The following is a 15,873-nucleotide window of genomic DNA, read 5'->3' as shown; positions in this document are numbered from 1 at the left end:
CAAACAGACAAAAGTCTCCTAACCAATCCAATCAGACTGACGGGATCGATCCCAAAATTGGATCGATTTCATTAATCTGGTTGATTGGTTAGAATATTTTCATCTGTTCGTGGTCCCAATCAATCATTTCCGATTGTTCATACGAATAATCATCTGTAGACAATCGTTCAGCTAATTGTATTATTAGTGGCTACCTTAACCACCCTGGCGTTCTATTACCTGCGCCAGGATGGCGGCACAGCAGTTTTTGTTACTTTGTTTTTTAAAATCATGTAGCTAGCCTACATGATGCCCCCCTCCCTGCGGCATCCAGCGCGTAGTTCTGATCACCGCCGGCGTGTAGCCACGTAAGGAAATCCCGTTCTGAAGGGGATTTCCTTAAGGGCTTCCCCCGTCGCCATGACGTCATCGACGTTGTTACGTCATCCGGAGTTCCAATCGCCCCCGCAGCGCTGCCTGGCACTATTTGGCCAGGCTGCGCACGGAGTCTGGGGGGAAGCTATCGCATCGGCGCAGCGGCGGCGGCGATCAGAATAGACACGCAGCAAGCGAAGTGCTTGCTGCGTGTTTTAAAAAAAACAGCTCGTCCATACCACTAAGGAAATTAAAGAGGAAGTGTCGAGAAAATCTTAAAATTTAAAACATATACAAATAAGAAGTACATTTCTTCCAGAGTAAACTGAGCCATAAATTACTTTTCTCCTATGTTGCTGTCACTTAGGGCTATGATGGGCTAGTCCAAAACCTGTCGCTTCTGTCAGATTTCTACTACTTACTGTAAGTGACAGCAACATAGGAGAAAAGTAATTTATGGCTCATTTTCCTCTGGAAAAAACGTACTTCTTATTTGTTTATGTTTGCACATATTTTACAATTTTTTTTCATAGTACCCCTTTAAGGTCTAAAATATAGATATAAAAACAGGAGCAGTTCGATCATACCTCCTTCAAGGAACAAACCACAACAGGTAGATAATGGGACTATTTATTACGGAAACTGTGCCCAAAGCGCCTCTAATGTCACTGATATGGCTCCATTTGTACCCACTGCCTACGGCTGACAAACTCCATCTCTCCTTCCCCACGCGTAGCAACAGAACGTGTCATTAACCTAGAGTCTAGCGCACACGTGTGTATAGGCTCGGCCCTACCGCTTGAGGAATCGAGTACTGATCCCCTCTGCCTACATTCCTCGTATGTGTGCACTACTGAGGAATTCATGTGAATAGGGGGCCCCTATAAGTGATTATTTCAGGCAACATCCTGAATGCAGAGTCCCTGCAGCACAAACAAAAGCAGATAAAAGTGCATTGGTGATACCTGATCCCAAAATATACACCTTTTCTTTCTGCACTTTGAACTTTTAATCCAGCACGACGCCACGGTATTTAGTGGTCAGGGAACGCAGGACGGCTGACCTGCTTCCGATTGGCTGAGAGTGTTTGCTCTTCCATGCCGGCTGTTTGCCCTACAATGTAGCTTAAGCCTGGTTGCCGAGGACCTGTCATGCTTCTTAAGGGATGTGTTTACCCTGTGGATTGACCATGTTCAGCCGCTCTATTCTGCTATGATCCCGAGCTCTGCCTGTCTGTCGAAACTGAGCGTACCTCCGCCTTGTGTACACTCCACGCCGATCCTTACCGATGAGGCTTCATGAATAGCGTTATTAATGTCGCTTCCATGGACCGCCTAATAGGTTTAAGTCATAAGTCCCTATAATCCCTTTTAAATGATGCCAGGCTAATACTAAGCTTTATAGACAATCAATGAGATGCAAGAAATTCCGTCTTGCATGCAAATTTAATGCAAACAGTATGCAGCTTAGAATTAGGACAATCAAATTCAGCAGGAAGTGAATTTGGTTCGCCCAGTTTTAAATGTCGTTCGCACACGGCTGGAGGATCCTGAGGCTTTCCACTACCGAGGTAAGTATCTAAAGGTTTGCCCTAACAATCGTACAGGTAGCTTTAAAGAAGAAGTGAACTGCGAGGGATATGGAGGCTGCCATTTATTAATTTCATTTTAAACAATACCAGTTGCCTGGCAGTCCTGCTGATCCTCTGCGTCTAATACTTTTAGCCACAGACCCTGAACAACATGCAGCAGATCAGGTGATTTTCTGACATAATTGTCAGGACCATGGTCATGACATCACACTGTGGGAGGGGTTTCACCACAATATCAGCCAGACAGACCCCTCCGGTGATCTATTTGAGAAAAGGGAAGATTGCTCTTAGGAAAGGGGGTATCGGCTATTGATTGGGATGAAGTTCAATCCTGGGTTAAAGTTCCTCTTTAAAGATACTCCGTAACAAAAATTTCATCCTGTTTTTTATCATCCTACAAGTTCCAAAAGCTATTCTAATGTGCTCTGGCTTACTGCAGCACGTTCTACTATCACCATCTCTGTAATAAATCAACTTATCTCTCTCTTGTCAGACTTGTCAGGCCTGTGTCTGGAAGGCTGCCAAGTTCTTCAGTGTTGTGGTTCTGTGATGCATCTCCCCCCTCCAGGCCCCTCTCTGCACACTGCCTGTGTATTATTTAGATTAGGGCAGCTTCTCTCTTCTCTCTTACAAGCTGGATAAATCCTCCTCTGAGCTGGCTGGGCTTTCACATACTGAGGAATTACATACAGGCAGAGCTGTCTGCACTCTGCAGGAAGAAACAGCCTGACACTTCAGTGGAAGATAGCTGCAGGGGGAAAGAAACACACAAATGATCTCTTGAGATTCAAAAGGAAGGGTGTATACAGCCTGCTTGTGTATGAATGTATTTTCTATGTGTGGACATACTGTACATCAACCTACTTCCTGTTTTGGTGGCCATTTTGTTTGTTTATAAACAAACTTTTTAAAACTGTTTTTAACCACTTTTAATGAGGCGAGGAGCGGCGAAATTGTGACAGAGGGTAATAGGAGATGTCCCCTAACGCACTGGTATGTTTACTTTTGTGCGATTTTTACAATACAGATTCTCTTTAAGCCTGGTACACATACCAAATGTTGAACCTCCAATTCTACCACGTCTGTCCATGTTGTAAGAGAACTATTCCCCAAGCTGTCTCTAAGCTACAATACATTAACCCCTGCTGCCCTCCACCAGCTAAGCTACATTACACTAACCACTGCTGTCCCACCAACTAAGCCATACTGCACTACACCTGCAAGCTCTCACCTGATCCTGCCAGCGCGCTCATGCTTTCCTTGCTCCGGTCCTGCAGATGCGCACACGCTCCACTTCTCCTCCTGCAGCTGCCAAGATCCCATAGCAGACACCTGCCGCTATACAACTTCCTGTCAGGGCCAGGCCGAGGCGAGAGAGGCTCCAACCTCAGGGCGCAGTGTAGGAGGGGGCGCACAACTCACTCAGCTATCATTCCCTATTGTGTTTTAAGCAGAGAGAAATAAGAAAAGGGGATACATGGCAGTGACTGCAAGCCAGATAACTAGAGATTAAGGTGTTGGGGGCCCTGGGGTGCCTCCTAGTCTAATAGCAATCAGTGTGTGACGGCTGTGGTGGGAGGGATGGAGGGGCGCACTTTGGTGTCTCAGCCTTGGGTGCTGGAGGACCTTGTTCTGGCTCTGACTTCGGTCCTCCGTACTTCCTGATCGGCTCCTACTTCCTAATAAGTGGTTCCATGCATGACCCTAGTGGCGCATGTGCGCTGGGGGTCACTCATGAAGTGCGCTGCTGGGGTCACACAGGGAACCACTAATCAGGAAGCAAGAGCCGACCAGGAAGTACAGAGGACCGGAGCTGTATAGTGGCAGGCGGGCGGACTACAGGATGTCCACAGCTGCAGGAGGAGAAGAGGAACACGTGTTGAGCAGCAGGGCTGGAGGGAAGGGGAGGGGAGCGCAGTGGCAGAATGCGGTAAGTGCTTCCCTGCGCACTCTGCACAAAGTTACCAAATATTGTGATTATAAGACAACACCCCCCCAGCCCATGTTTTGGGATGTTGGCTGAACTCCTGCGACCCGTGGCTCGTCTGGCTCGTCACACTCTCTAAAATTGAGGCTAAAATTGAAATTGACACTGGCCACCACTGAGTGGAAACTGTGCTCTGAAAATAGAAATAGTACTAGATGCAGACACACGCAAAATCTAGAGTGAGTGTAAAGCGCCCTCCCCCAAAAAGTTAGATACTTCCCTATGGACAGGGAAGGCCCTGGATCCTATAGAGCCTTCTCTGACCTCTCTTGTACCCCTCATATCAGCACTGTCACCTCTGTTTAATTCGCCACCTCGGGTAGGCTCCACACTGCGTGTGCAAGTGCGCTCACGCATGCGCGGTACGGAGCCCCCAAGGGCTCACAGACTTGCATTCTACCAACTGGTCGAGTACACACAACAGGGGTGACAACGCTGGAACGAGGGGAGCAAAAGAAGACAGGAAGGACCTATAGCAGTGGTTCCCAACTTTTTGACGTCGTGACACATCACGCCAAACGCCCAGATCTCCGAGACACATCACATATGTATAATAGATAAATACTAATAATAACCATGAAATGGATAGAAAGAGTATATTGTCACGTGATGTCACAGCGCCAGGGATTATGTTGCCATATAGGTATTCCGATCCACCTCCAGAGATCCTCCTATAACTTAGGTGCTTGAGTGTCAGCTCCGTGCATCCCAAGAAAAGAAAAACAGGGGGATTCTCTCAGTGGATAATGTTCAAACAAATTTATTCAAGGATAGTGCATATAATGACAAATTGGTAAACGTCACTCACAAAGTGAGGGTCCTATGCTTTTTAGGACCCTCTCCGTCTAGTTCACTTCCCACCCTTGTGGTACTAAACAAGCAGTAGGCGGTAACAATCAAAGATGCAGAGCCCGCTTTCGTCCCGACTAGTTTCGGCCTCTCGCCGTCATCCCCAATTTGTCATTATATGCACTATCCTTGAATAAATTTGCTTGAACATTATCCACTGAGAGAATCCCCCTGTTTTTCTTTTCTTGGGATGCACGGAGCTGACACTCAAGCACCTAAGTTATAGGAGGATCTCTGGAGGTGGATCGGAATACCTATATGGCAACATAATCCCTGGCGCTGTGACATCACGTGACATTTTATCTGTGGAGGAAAAATGGTTCTATCCCTGACACAGCTGCCAAGGTTGTTTGGCCAAAAAGAAAAAGAAGAGGATACTGCATCCCTTTGGGGCGCCTCTAATCACTTGTGTTACAAAGAGTATATTATCCTGAATACACTTAAAAATGAAGGCTATAACCATTCAGGGGGACAGATAGGGCCCCCTCCAATTTGGAATGATAGCATTGTAACTATAGCATTGTGCCCCCAGTATAGGAAGCCAGTATAGTTGCCCCGGTATATGTAGGTAGTATAGTTGCCTCAGTATAGGTAGCTAGTATAGTTGTCCCCAGTATAGATAGTATAGTTGCCCCAGTATAGGTAGCTAGCATAGTTGCCCCAGTGTAGGTAGCTAGCATAGTTGCTCCAGTATAGGTAGCTAGTTTAGTTGCTCCCAGTATAGGTAGTATAGCTGCCCCAGTTGTCCCAGTATTGGTAGCTAGTTAGTTGCTCCTAGTATAGGTAGTAATGCCGCCCCAGTACAGGTTGATAGCATAATTGCCCCCAGTATAGGTAGTATACTTGCCCCAGTATATGTAGCTAATTTAGTTGCTCCCAGTATAAGTAGTATAGCTAAGCTGCCCCAGTATAGGTAGTATAGTTGCCCCAATATAGGTAGTATAGTTTCCCCCAGTATTGGTAATACACGATCTTCTCAAAAAATTTGCATATTGTGATAAAGTTAATTATTTTCTGTAATGTACTGATAAACATTAGACTTTCATATATTTTAGATTCAAATACACACAACTGAAGTAGTTCAAGCCTTTTATTGTTTTAATATTGATGATTTTGGCATGCAGCTCATGAAAACCCAAATTTCCTATCTCAAAAAATTAGCATATTTTATCCGACCAATAATAAAAAAGGGTTTTTAAAGAGACACTGAAGCGGAAAAAAAAATATGATATAATGAATTGGTTGTGTACTATGAATAATTATTAGAAGATTAGCAGCAAAGAAAATATTCTCATACTTTTATTTTCAGGTATATAGTGTTTTTTCTAATATTGCATTATTCTATAATATGTGCAGATTACACAACACTCAGCATTCAAAATGAGTCTTTCAGCAGTCTGTGAAGTAATGACATCTCCTCTGGCAGAGGAAAAGTAAATAGTCCAGGAACAGTTGAGATAATAAAAGTCAGATAACAGCCCTCTCCACGACTATAGTCGGAGAACTTAATGGCTTGTTTGCATAGAGATAACAACTGGAGTTTCTCAACTCTTCCTGTACTGGAAACAATTAGACTGATGTATCTGATCTTAATGTTTTATTTCTTAGCTGTACTACACATATAAATCATAATATCATAAATTTTTTTTCGCTTCAGTGTCTCTTTAAAACAAAAAAGTCAACCTTTAAATAATTATGTTCAGTTATGCACTTACCGTATTTTTCGGACCATAAGACGCACTTTTTTCCCCCCAAAAGTGGGGAGAAAAAATCCCTGCGTCTTATGGTCCAAAGGTAGCAAAAAATGGTAGTAAAAAGCATTACACATACTGCAAAAACTGTTATTACTGTTGCGCTCTGTGAGTCTCTGTGCCTGCTGCACATCAATCATCCTCCTCGGTCTGCCAGCTCCATGCCGCCAATCATCTGCCGATTCTGCCCCCATGCCCGCTCTTCAAGTCGCCGCCAATTACCCGCCTCCATGCCGCCCGCAATAAGCCTCCGCCCGCTCTCCATACCATAATAATCTGCCTCCACCCGCTCTCCATACCGCAATAATGTACCACCGCCCGCTCTCCATGCCACCTCCAATCCACCCTCTGTGCAGTTCGCCATTCAGCGGCCAGCCGGGATGTACGGTAGTCCGCCCACGTGTCCACCTCGTGTGATTGCCGCCGAAACTCCGCCCACCACTGGATGTATCGCTAGATGGCTGGACAAAACTACGTTGGATCTCCGCCCAGCACTCCGCCCTCTGCTGGGATGTCCGGTAGTCCGCCCACGTGTCCACCTCGTGTGCTCGTGTGATTGCCGCCGAAACTCCGCCCACCGCTGGATGTCTGGCCAAAAGTACGTTGGATCTCCGCCCAGCACTCCGCCCTCTGCTGGATGCCGCTTGATGGTTGGGTGTAAGTAGAAGATCTCCGCCCAGCACTTTGCCCTGCATGATTGATGGGTAAAATACCGCACACCCCATTGTCACACAGCGCTTTTGTTAGTTCGCAGCAGCTTGTCATTGAGGTATGGTATGAGCTGCTAATATTATTGTAATGCTTGCTTGTAAAAATGTACTACCGTTACTGTAAATTGTATGCAGTGCTGTAAGCCTCACAAACAATGTATACTGTTTTATACTGTAATCACTGCCACCCAAAGCCATTAAAGATTTCAGAGCTGCTCTATCGTATATATATGCCCATCATGCAGAGACTTTATGTTATTCAGCAATAACTTGTATTGTCGTGCAGTGTAAAACACTCCAGCCTCTTCTCTCACCAGGCTAAAAGCTGTCAGCAAAGTTCAGTGTTGCATATGATGTGTGGATAACCATAAATCATGCAGAGATACTCTCTCTGCATGATGGGTATCCACACACCTTTATGCAACACTGAACTTTGCTGACAGCTTTTAGCCTGGTGAGAGAAGAGGCTGGAGTGTTTTACACTGCACGACAATACAAGTTATTGCTGAATAACATAGAGTCTCTGCATCATGGGCAAATATATGGTATGATGGAGCAGTTCTAAAATCTTTAATGGCTTTGGGTGGCAGTGATTACAGTATGTGTTGTACCTTAGATTGCTAGATTGCAGAGAGTCTCTGCATGACTAATGGGTACTGTTTTTGGGACACTGTCCTATGAGAGCACCTGATGGAATATAGGGGGATGAGAGCACCTGATGGAATATAGGGGGATAATGAGAGCACCTGATGGAATATGTTGGGAGTAATGAGAGCACCTGATGGGTTTTGGGGGTATGAGAGCACCTGAGTGAATATGGGTGTTATTGCGGTTCTATGCTGCATAAAATATTTTAGGACACCATTTGGTACAGAATCTTTTTTTTCTTCATTTTCCTCCCAAAAAACTAGGTGCATCTTATGGTCCGGTGCGTCTTATGGTCCGAAAAATATGGTAATACTTGGTCGGCAATCCTTTTGCAGAAATGACTGCTTCAATGCGGCGTGGCGTGGAGGCAATCAGCCTGTGGCACTGCTCAGGTGTTATGGAGGCCCAGGATGCTTCGATAACGGCCTTAAGCTCATCCAGAGTGTTGGGTCTTGCGTCTCTCAACTTTCTCTTCACAATATCCCACAGATTCTCTATGGGGTTCAGGTCAGGAAAGTTGTCAGGCCAATTGAGCACAGTAATACCATGGTCAGTAAACCATTTACCAGTGGTTTTGGCACTGTGAGCAGGTGCCAGGTCGTGCTGAAAAATGAAATCTTTATCTCCATAAAGCTTTTCAGCAGATGGAAGCATGAAGTGCTCCAAAATCTCCTGATAGCTAGCTGCATTGACCCTCCCCTTGATAAAACACAGTGGACCAAAACCAGCAGCTGACATGGCATCCCAGACCATCACTGACTGTGGGTACTTGTTGACACTGGACTTCAGGCATTTTGGCATTTCCCTCTCCCCAGTCTTCCTCCAGACTCTGGCACCTTGATTTCCAAATGACATGTAAAAGTTGCTTTCATCCGAAAAAAGTACTTTGGACCACTGAGCAACAGTCCAGATCTGCTTCTCTGTAGCCCAGGTCAGGCGCTTCTGCCGCTGTTTCTGGTTCAAAACTGGGTTCATGCGTCCATCTGCTGAAAAGCTTTATGGAGATGAAGATTTCGTTTTTCAGCATGACCTGGCACCTGCTCACAGTGCCAAAACCACTGGTAAATGGTTTACTGACCATGGTATTACTGTGCTCAATTGGCCTGCCAACTCTCCTGACCTGAAACCCATAGAGAATCTGTGGGATATTGTGAAGAGAAAGTTGAGAGACGCAAGACCCAACACTCTGGATGAGCTTAAGCATCGAAGCATCCTGGGCTTCCATAACACCTGGGCAGTGCCACAGGCTGATTGCCTCCATGCCACGCCGCATTGAAGCAGTCATTTCTGCAAAAGGATTCCCGACCAAGTATTGAGTGCATAATTGAACATAATTATTTAAAGGTGGACTTTTTTTGTTTTAAAAACACTTTTCTTTTATTGGTCGAATGAAATATGCTAATTTTTTGAGATAGGAAATGTGGGTTTTCATGAGCTGTATGCCAAAATCATCAATATAAAAACAATAAAAGGCTTGAACTACTTGAGTTGTGTGTATTTGAATCTAAACTATATGAAAGTCTAATGTTTATCAGTACATTACATAAAATAATGAACTTTATCCCAATATGCTAATTTTTTGAGAAGATCCTGTATAGTTGCCCCAGTATGGGTAGCTAGTATAGTTGCCTCCAGTATAGCTGCCTTAGCGGCTAAGCTAAGCCTTAGCCAGGTAGGTGGTCAGCCTGCTTTCCCTACCTTCCCATGGCCGTGTAAACTTCTGAGCTGGTGACCACTTCCTTGTAGCCGACTCCCTTTTCCTCCGTCATAGGCTGCGCCTCCCCGCCTCCGCTCGTTCTGTAGTTAGAAGGCTACAAGGAAATTGCTGCCGATGTCCACATTTGTGGACATAGGTGGCCATTTTCTTGTAGCCCTGCTCTAATTACAGACAGAGCAGAGGCGCATAGAGACAGAGCGGAGCGGGGAGCAGCGACACATACCCGATGCTGCCACGGGTGACCTATAGGATCCAGAGCCTTCCCTGTCCATATTAAAGTATCTGACTTTTTTCTGCTTTACACTCACTTTGAAGGCAAATTAAACAAAAAAAGCAACAAAAAAACTATACTTCTATACTTACCTAAGGAGAGGGAAGGCTCTGGGTCCTATAGAGCCTTGCCGCTCCTTTCACGGTCCTCTTGTTCCAGCGATATCTACCCTTTCAAATCTCCCGCTGCAGGAGGCTTCGGAGGTCTTCGGGAAGGCGGGCGGCTCCATACTGCGCATGTGCGAGTGCGCGAGAGAGCGTGCCCATGCATGCACAGTATGGAGCAGCCCGTCTTCACCAGCACTTGGGCAAACAAAGACTTCCGAAGCCCCCTGCAGCAGAAGGGAGCAGTCTCTGTCCCATCGATTGGAGACTGCTAATAGGGGAACCAGTGCTGGAAAAAGGGGACCAGGAGAGGAACAGTAAGGCTCTGTAGGATCCAGAGCATTTCCTCTCCTTAAGTATCTCTCTCTCTCTCTCTCTCTTTTTTTTTTTTTTTTATTTGCTTTCAGACTCACTTTAAATATTAGATTGTGGGTTGGTTCGAAGATGAAAGTCTAAACAGGTAGAGTAGCAAATATTATTTGGATAGCATAACCAGTTTAGTGAGTGCATCTTCAGGTGTAAATTACCAGTCAGGTACAGCAGTGACGCTTGTCCAGCCTAATTGGACATAATTATTTTATCCTCCCCTCTAGTTACGCCCCTGGTTCTCAGAAAGTGTCCGCCATTCTCTCCTAGTATTGAGTCCCAGGTTCAAATCTCTACCAAAACACTATCTGCATGAAGGATGCATGTTCTCCTCATATAATGTTAAAGAGGAACTCCAGTGAAAATAATGTAATAAAAAAGTGCTTCTTCTTTACAATAATTCTGTATAAATGATTTAGTCAGTGTTTGTCCATTGTAAAAGTTTTCCTCTGCCTGATTTACATTCTGACATTTACCACATGGTGACATTTTTACTGCTGGCAGGTGATGTCAGTGGAAGGAGATGCTGCTTACTTTTTTGGCAGCTGTAAACAGCTGTTATTTCGCACAATACAATGAGGTTCACAGACAGGAAACAGTCAGGGTCCTGACATCACACTGTTGGAGGGGTTTCACCACAATATCTATACAAACCCCCCTGATGATCCGTTTGTGAAAAGGAAAAGATTTCTCATGTAAAAGGGGGTATTAGCTACTGATTGGGATGAAGTTTAATTCTTGGTCATGGTTTCTCTTTAAGCCTGGCTGGTACAGCACAAACCTCAACCCCCCTAAATACTCACTGAGTCTCCAGTGACAACTTAGCCTTCCTGTTGCTCCTAGCGGCTTTTCGGCATCCTTCGTGCATGGAAGCCAGTGTGTCACCTGACCCTCATCGTGTCACGTGACATGCCGGCAGCCATGCACGGGCGCCGGAAACCACTGAGAGCCATCTAGGAAACATAGGAAGACTACAAGACATTGCTGGAGGTTTGGTGAGTATTTTAGAGCCTGCAAACACCCATAGAAACCCCAAAACAAAGTCCCCGTTATCCCCTCAGGCATGTCGGATAGTTGAGACTTCCGGATAACGGTGACTTTGCTGTACTCTGTAATGCCCTGTAGAAAACACATCAAAACAAAATAATTGTGTAATTATAAACCAAGTGAGTGGATGGTGCTCACCTGACATTAGGGGTGTCCAGAAGGCGACACAGGGCTGATAAGTAGTGGCCACACTTTGCGTCTTTCACCAAAGCGTCCATCAGCTCCTCCCCGTGCGTCTGCACCTCATTCATCAGCTCAGTTACACAGCGCTGCACCTCCTGGGGGTCAGGCGAGAGAAGACTAGGCAATATCCCCTCCATAGCCGAGGTGGCGACCGCCATCTCCTCCGTCACCATGAGGAACACTGCAACATACATGACACACACTCAGCCCAGGAAAATCTTTTTTCCCCCCTCGGCTGTCAAATGTCTGAACTCTCTTCATGCCCCTCCCCCCAGCACACCCTTCCACCCCCTCCCCCCACCTTAGGTTTTATGCCATTCTGACAAATCATGTTCATGTTGCTGCATATACTGCTGTTTATTGTGCATAACTAGCCTACATGGGTTATGCAGGCCATACACTAGTCGATTATGTGACAATCAATTGATCTATCGATTCTTAGAATCGATTCAAAATAAATGAACTGATCAAACATGAATTGATTTTTTTGTCCATACACCAGGGTCGATTTTTGTTCCCTTTTTCCACCTTTAATTGACCGGAGGCGATTGTCGATCACAAAATAAGTACCCTGGTGAATCAGATCGAGTAAAGGTCAATCGAATACATAATGAAAAGCTCTTGATTCTTGTTCCATCGATTCAAATAAACCAACATTCTCGACCAATTCATTTAAAGAATTTGAGCAAATATCGTACACTAAGAATCGACTCAAAACGACAATTCGATTTTTTATTCCATTTGGTTCATTTAATCGATTTTAATAATCGATCAAAGGAAAAAAAATTGACCAGTGTATGGTCAGCTTTACTCTGCTTTTTTATGTTCTAGTATTGGTGTTGCTCTGCTGTATGCATAAGGGCCCATTTCCACTATCGCGAAGTCGCATGCGTTTGCCGCATGCGAATTCGCATAGCCAATACAAGTGGATGGGACTGTTTCCACTTGTCAGGATTTCTGAGCGTTTTCGTCCGCGGTAAAAATTCTCATGGCAGAGCCATCAGAATTCGCATACCGCATACCGCTATGCGGGTGTATGCGAATTTTCGCATGAAATCAATGGAAAAGCACACAGGCACTGCCGTGGTTAAATCCGCATACAGCGTCATTCATGCGAATTCGCATGAAAATTCGCATACACCCGCATGCGACAATTGCATCCGATGTGAATTTTTACCGCGCTAATTCGCACCGCACAAGTGGAAACGGGCCCTAACTGTTTCTTCTGTTGTGTCAAGCCTATTCCGGGCAAGACCTAGTGGTGCTTGGCGAATAAAAATGATTCTGATTCTTCTGAATCCTTCATACAGATGTTTAACGAGTTGCTAGTGTTTTGCCATTAAGAAATTCTGTGTTTTATGAAATTCGTATCATCTTGACCTCATTAGCATCTAACTGACCGTACGTAACCATTAATGCTCCAAAACATCGCAAAAAAATGATCAAGAAAAATTCCCAAGTCGTAACAGATCCAGGGATGGACAATGAGAGGCAAATAATCTCGAGCGCATGCAAAAGTTTATACTAATTTTATACAAATGTATGCAGCTTGGAAACGGACCATTCAAATACTGCAACCGCTTATTACTATTGGTACATTTTCAAGCTACATAAATTGACACCTCATTGAGCTTCCCTAATTGGATCATGCTGAAGGGCTGCTGAGAAGTGTCACAGTAATGAGTGGTTGCGTGATCGCGGCTGCATGCAGTTCCCGCAGCAAGTGTTTTCGTAAGGTTAAGTTAACAGCATGCGTTGCACTCCCTGTAAAAGCGGGTGCAAAGATGTGGGTGAGGGTGCATAGAAGAGGGATGCATAGGAGGCATAAATGTGGGTGACGAGTGCACAGAGGTGTGAAATTGGCACTGAAGTGGGTGAGGGGTGCAGAGAAGTGATGAAGGGTGCACAGAAGCAGGTGAGGGGTGCTTAGAAGTATGTGAGGGTGGCACATATGTGGGGAGGGGGCACAGAAGCAGGTGAAGGGGCACATATGTGGGTGAGAGGTGCATAGATATGGATTGCACAGAAGTGGTGATGGGGAACATATATGGGAGAAGGGGCACAGAAATGTGTGAGGGATACAGTGAAGTGGCAAGGGGTCGCATATGTGGGGAGGGATGCACAGAAGCAAGTGAAAGGGCACATATGTGGGTGAGGGGTGCACAGATAAGGAATGCACAGAAGTGGTGAGGGGGGCACAGAAATGTTTGAGGGATACAGAAAAGTGGCAAGGGGTCGCATCACTGGCGTAACAATAGGGCCTGCAGCCCCCGCCCCCCGGGGGGGGGGGGGGGGATGGTGGGCCCAGTGGGATCTTGTTACGCCCCTGGGTCGCATATGTAGGTAAGGAGTGCTCAGAAGTGGTGAGGAGTGCACAGCAGCAGGTGAAGTGAAACATATCTGGGTGAGGTGTGCACAAAACTGGTAAAGGGGCACATATGTGGGCGAGGGGGTGCACAAATGCATACCTCCCAACTTTTTGAGATGAGAAAGAGGGAAAGTTAAGCCACGCCCTGATCACACCTCAGTCACACCCCCTAGTCACGCATACCATAAAGATTTCATAAGAAAAATATCTTGTTTTATAATGCAAACCACACTGGTCCTTTCTATCATGGTTCATTTTCCTTCATATTAAAGAAAACCTGTAATGAAGAAAAAGTTCCCTGGGGGGTACCTCTCCTAACGAGGCTTCCCCCGTTCTTCTCTGTCTCTAGATTGTCCAGCTGCAGCCCCCCGAAGTGTGGCGATGTAAATACTTACCTCCCGGGATCCAGCGCAGGCGTACTAGCGGCTCTTCCTTCGGGATAAGGCGGAAATAATCGAACCCGATCGATCCGCTCTACTGCGCAGGTGTGAGTCCTCTAGCGCCTACGCAGTAGAGTGGATACGATCGGGTTCGGCTATTTCTGCCTCACCCGTAGGAAGAGCGCTACAGCGCCTGCGCTGGATCCCGGCAAGGTAAATAAATCAGCGCTTGTCAGGCTTGTCGAGAGAGGATTCCGGGACACTGCGGGGGAGCCAGCGCTGGACTGCCTGCAGCTACAGGGATGGGGAAGCCTCATTGGGACCCTGTGGCTTCCCCCTCCCGAGGTGAGTACCCCCCAGGGGATTTTTTTTTTGTTACAGAGTTTCTTTAACATTTTAAAATTAGTAATATATCAATTTAAAGGATGGGAATAAAGTTTAGAGTCAATCAGACATTTTTTAGTAGAGAAATATAAATATTTACATAGAAAGAGGGAGAAAGTCCTGAAAGAGGGACAAATGAAGAGGGAAGAGAGACAGAGGGACATGGCTCCCAAAGAGGGACTGCCTCTCCAAAAGAGGGACACTTGGGAGCTATGCAAATGTATAAGGGATACAGAGAAGCGGCAAGTGGGCACATAAGTGAGTAAGGGGTGCACATAAGTGGGCGAGAGATTCTCAGATGAGGGCTGCACAGAAGTGGGTGAGAGATGCACAGGCTGTGCTGCAGAGAGACAAACATGACCAGAGCTGTAAGAATTGCAGGAATAGAGGGGACACATGGAGGAGACATATGGGGGGACAGTAGCTCTAGTCACCTGTCTGTGGTGTCTGGCGGTCTCCAGGTCCCTACTGGCTCTCATCAGCACTACTCAGTGTTTATTTGGGTACAGGAGGGATAGATGAGTAGTCTGAGACTTGAGTCCCTCTCCAATCCACACAGAGTCCCTTCCTCCTCCTGCAGCCACTCCTGTTACTGTGTATATTCAGATTGCAACACAAGCAATACAGTTCCCTCCTCCCTCTCCACAGGAGCCAGGCATACATCCATAGACACAGAGGCAGGCATCCATAGACACAGAGGCAGGCATACATAGACACAGAGGCAGAGTCAGGCATCCATAGACACAGAGGCAGGCATACATTCATAGACACAGAGGCAGGCATACATAGAGGCAGAGGCAGGCATACATAGACACAGAGGCAGGCATCCATAGACACAGAGGCAGGCATCCATAGACACAGAGGCAGGCATACATACATAGACACAGAGGCAGGCATACAGCCATAGACACAGAGGCAGGCATACATAGACACCGAGGCAGGCATCCATAGACACAGAGGCAGGCATACATACATAGACACAGAGGCAGGCATTCATAGACACAGAGGCAGGCATACATACATAGACACAGAGGCAGGCATACATAGACACAGAGGCAGGCATACATACATAGACACAGAGGCAGGCATACATAGACACAGAGGCAGGCATACAGCCATAGACACAGAGGCAGGCATACAGCCATAGACACAGAGGCAGGCAG

General features: G+C 46.0%; 1 protein-coding gene across 2 annotated transcripts in view; it reads right to left on the bottom strand.

The window, feature by feature from the left end:
- LOC137527824 (uncharacterized) overlaps positions 1–15,281 on the bottom strand; it is a 55,010-nt gene extending 39,729 nt beyond the window's left edge. For both annotated transcript variants that reach the window (XM_068248772.1, XM_068248775.1), the window contains exons 1-2: positions 15,145–15,281; positions 11,534–11,759 (exon numbers count right to left, since the gene is read on the bottom strand). In XM_068248772.1, coding sequence (XP_068104873.1) covers positions 11,534–11,751 — 218 coding nt within the window. In that variant the 5' untranslated portion in view covers positions 11,752–11,759; positions 15,145–15,281. The remainder of the gene's footprint in view (positions 1–11,533; positions 11,760–15,144) is intronic.
- Between the last annotated feature and the right edge of the window lie 592 nt (positions 15,282–15,873).

Source organism: Hyperolius riggenbachi, chromosome 8 (genome assembly GCF_040937935.1).
Source record: "Hyperolius riggenbachi isolate aHypRig1 chromosome 8, aHypRig1.pri, whole genome shotgun sequence".
In the NCBI taxonomy this organism is placed as follows: Eukaryota; Metazoa; Chordata; class Amphibia; order Anura; family Hyperoliidae; genus Hyperolius; species Hyperolius riggenbachi.
Note: the sequence above shows the minus strand (reverse complement) of the source record. Positions and strands in the feature narration are given on the sequence as shown.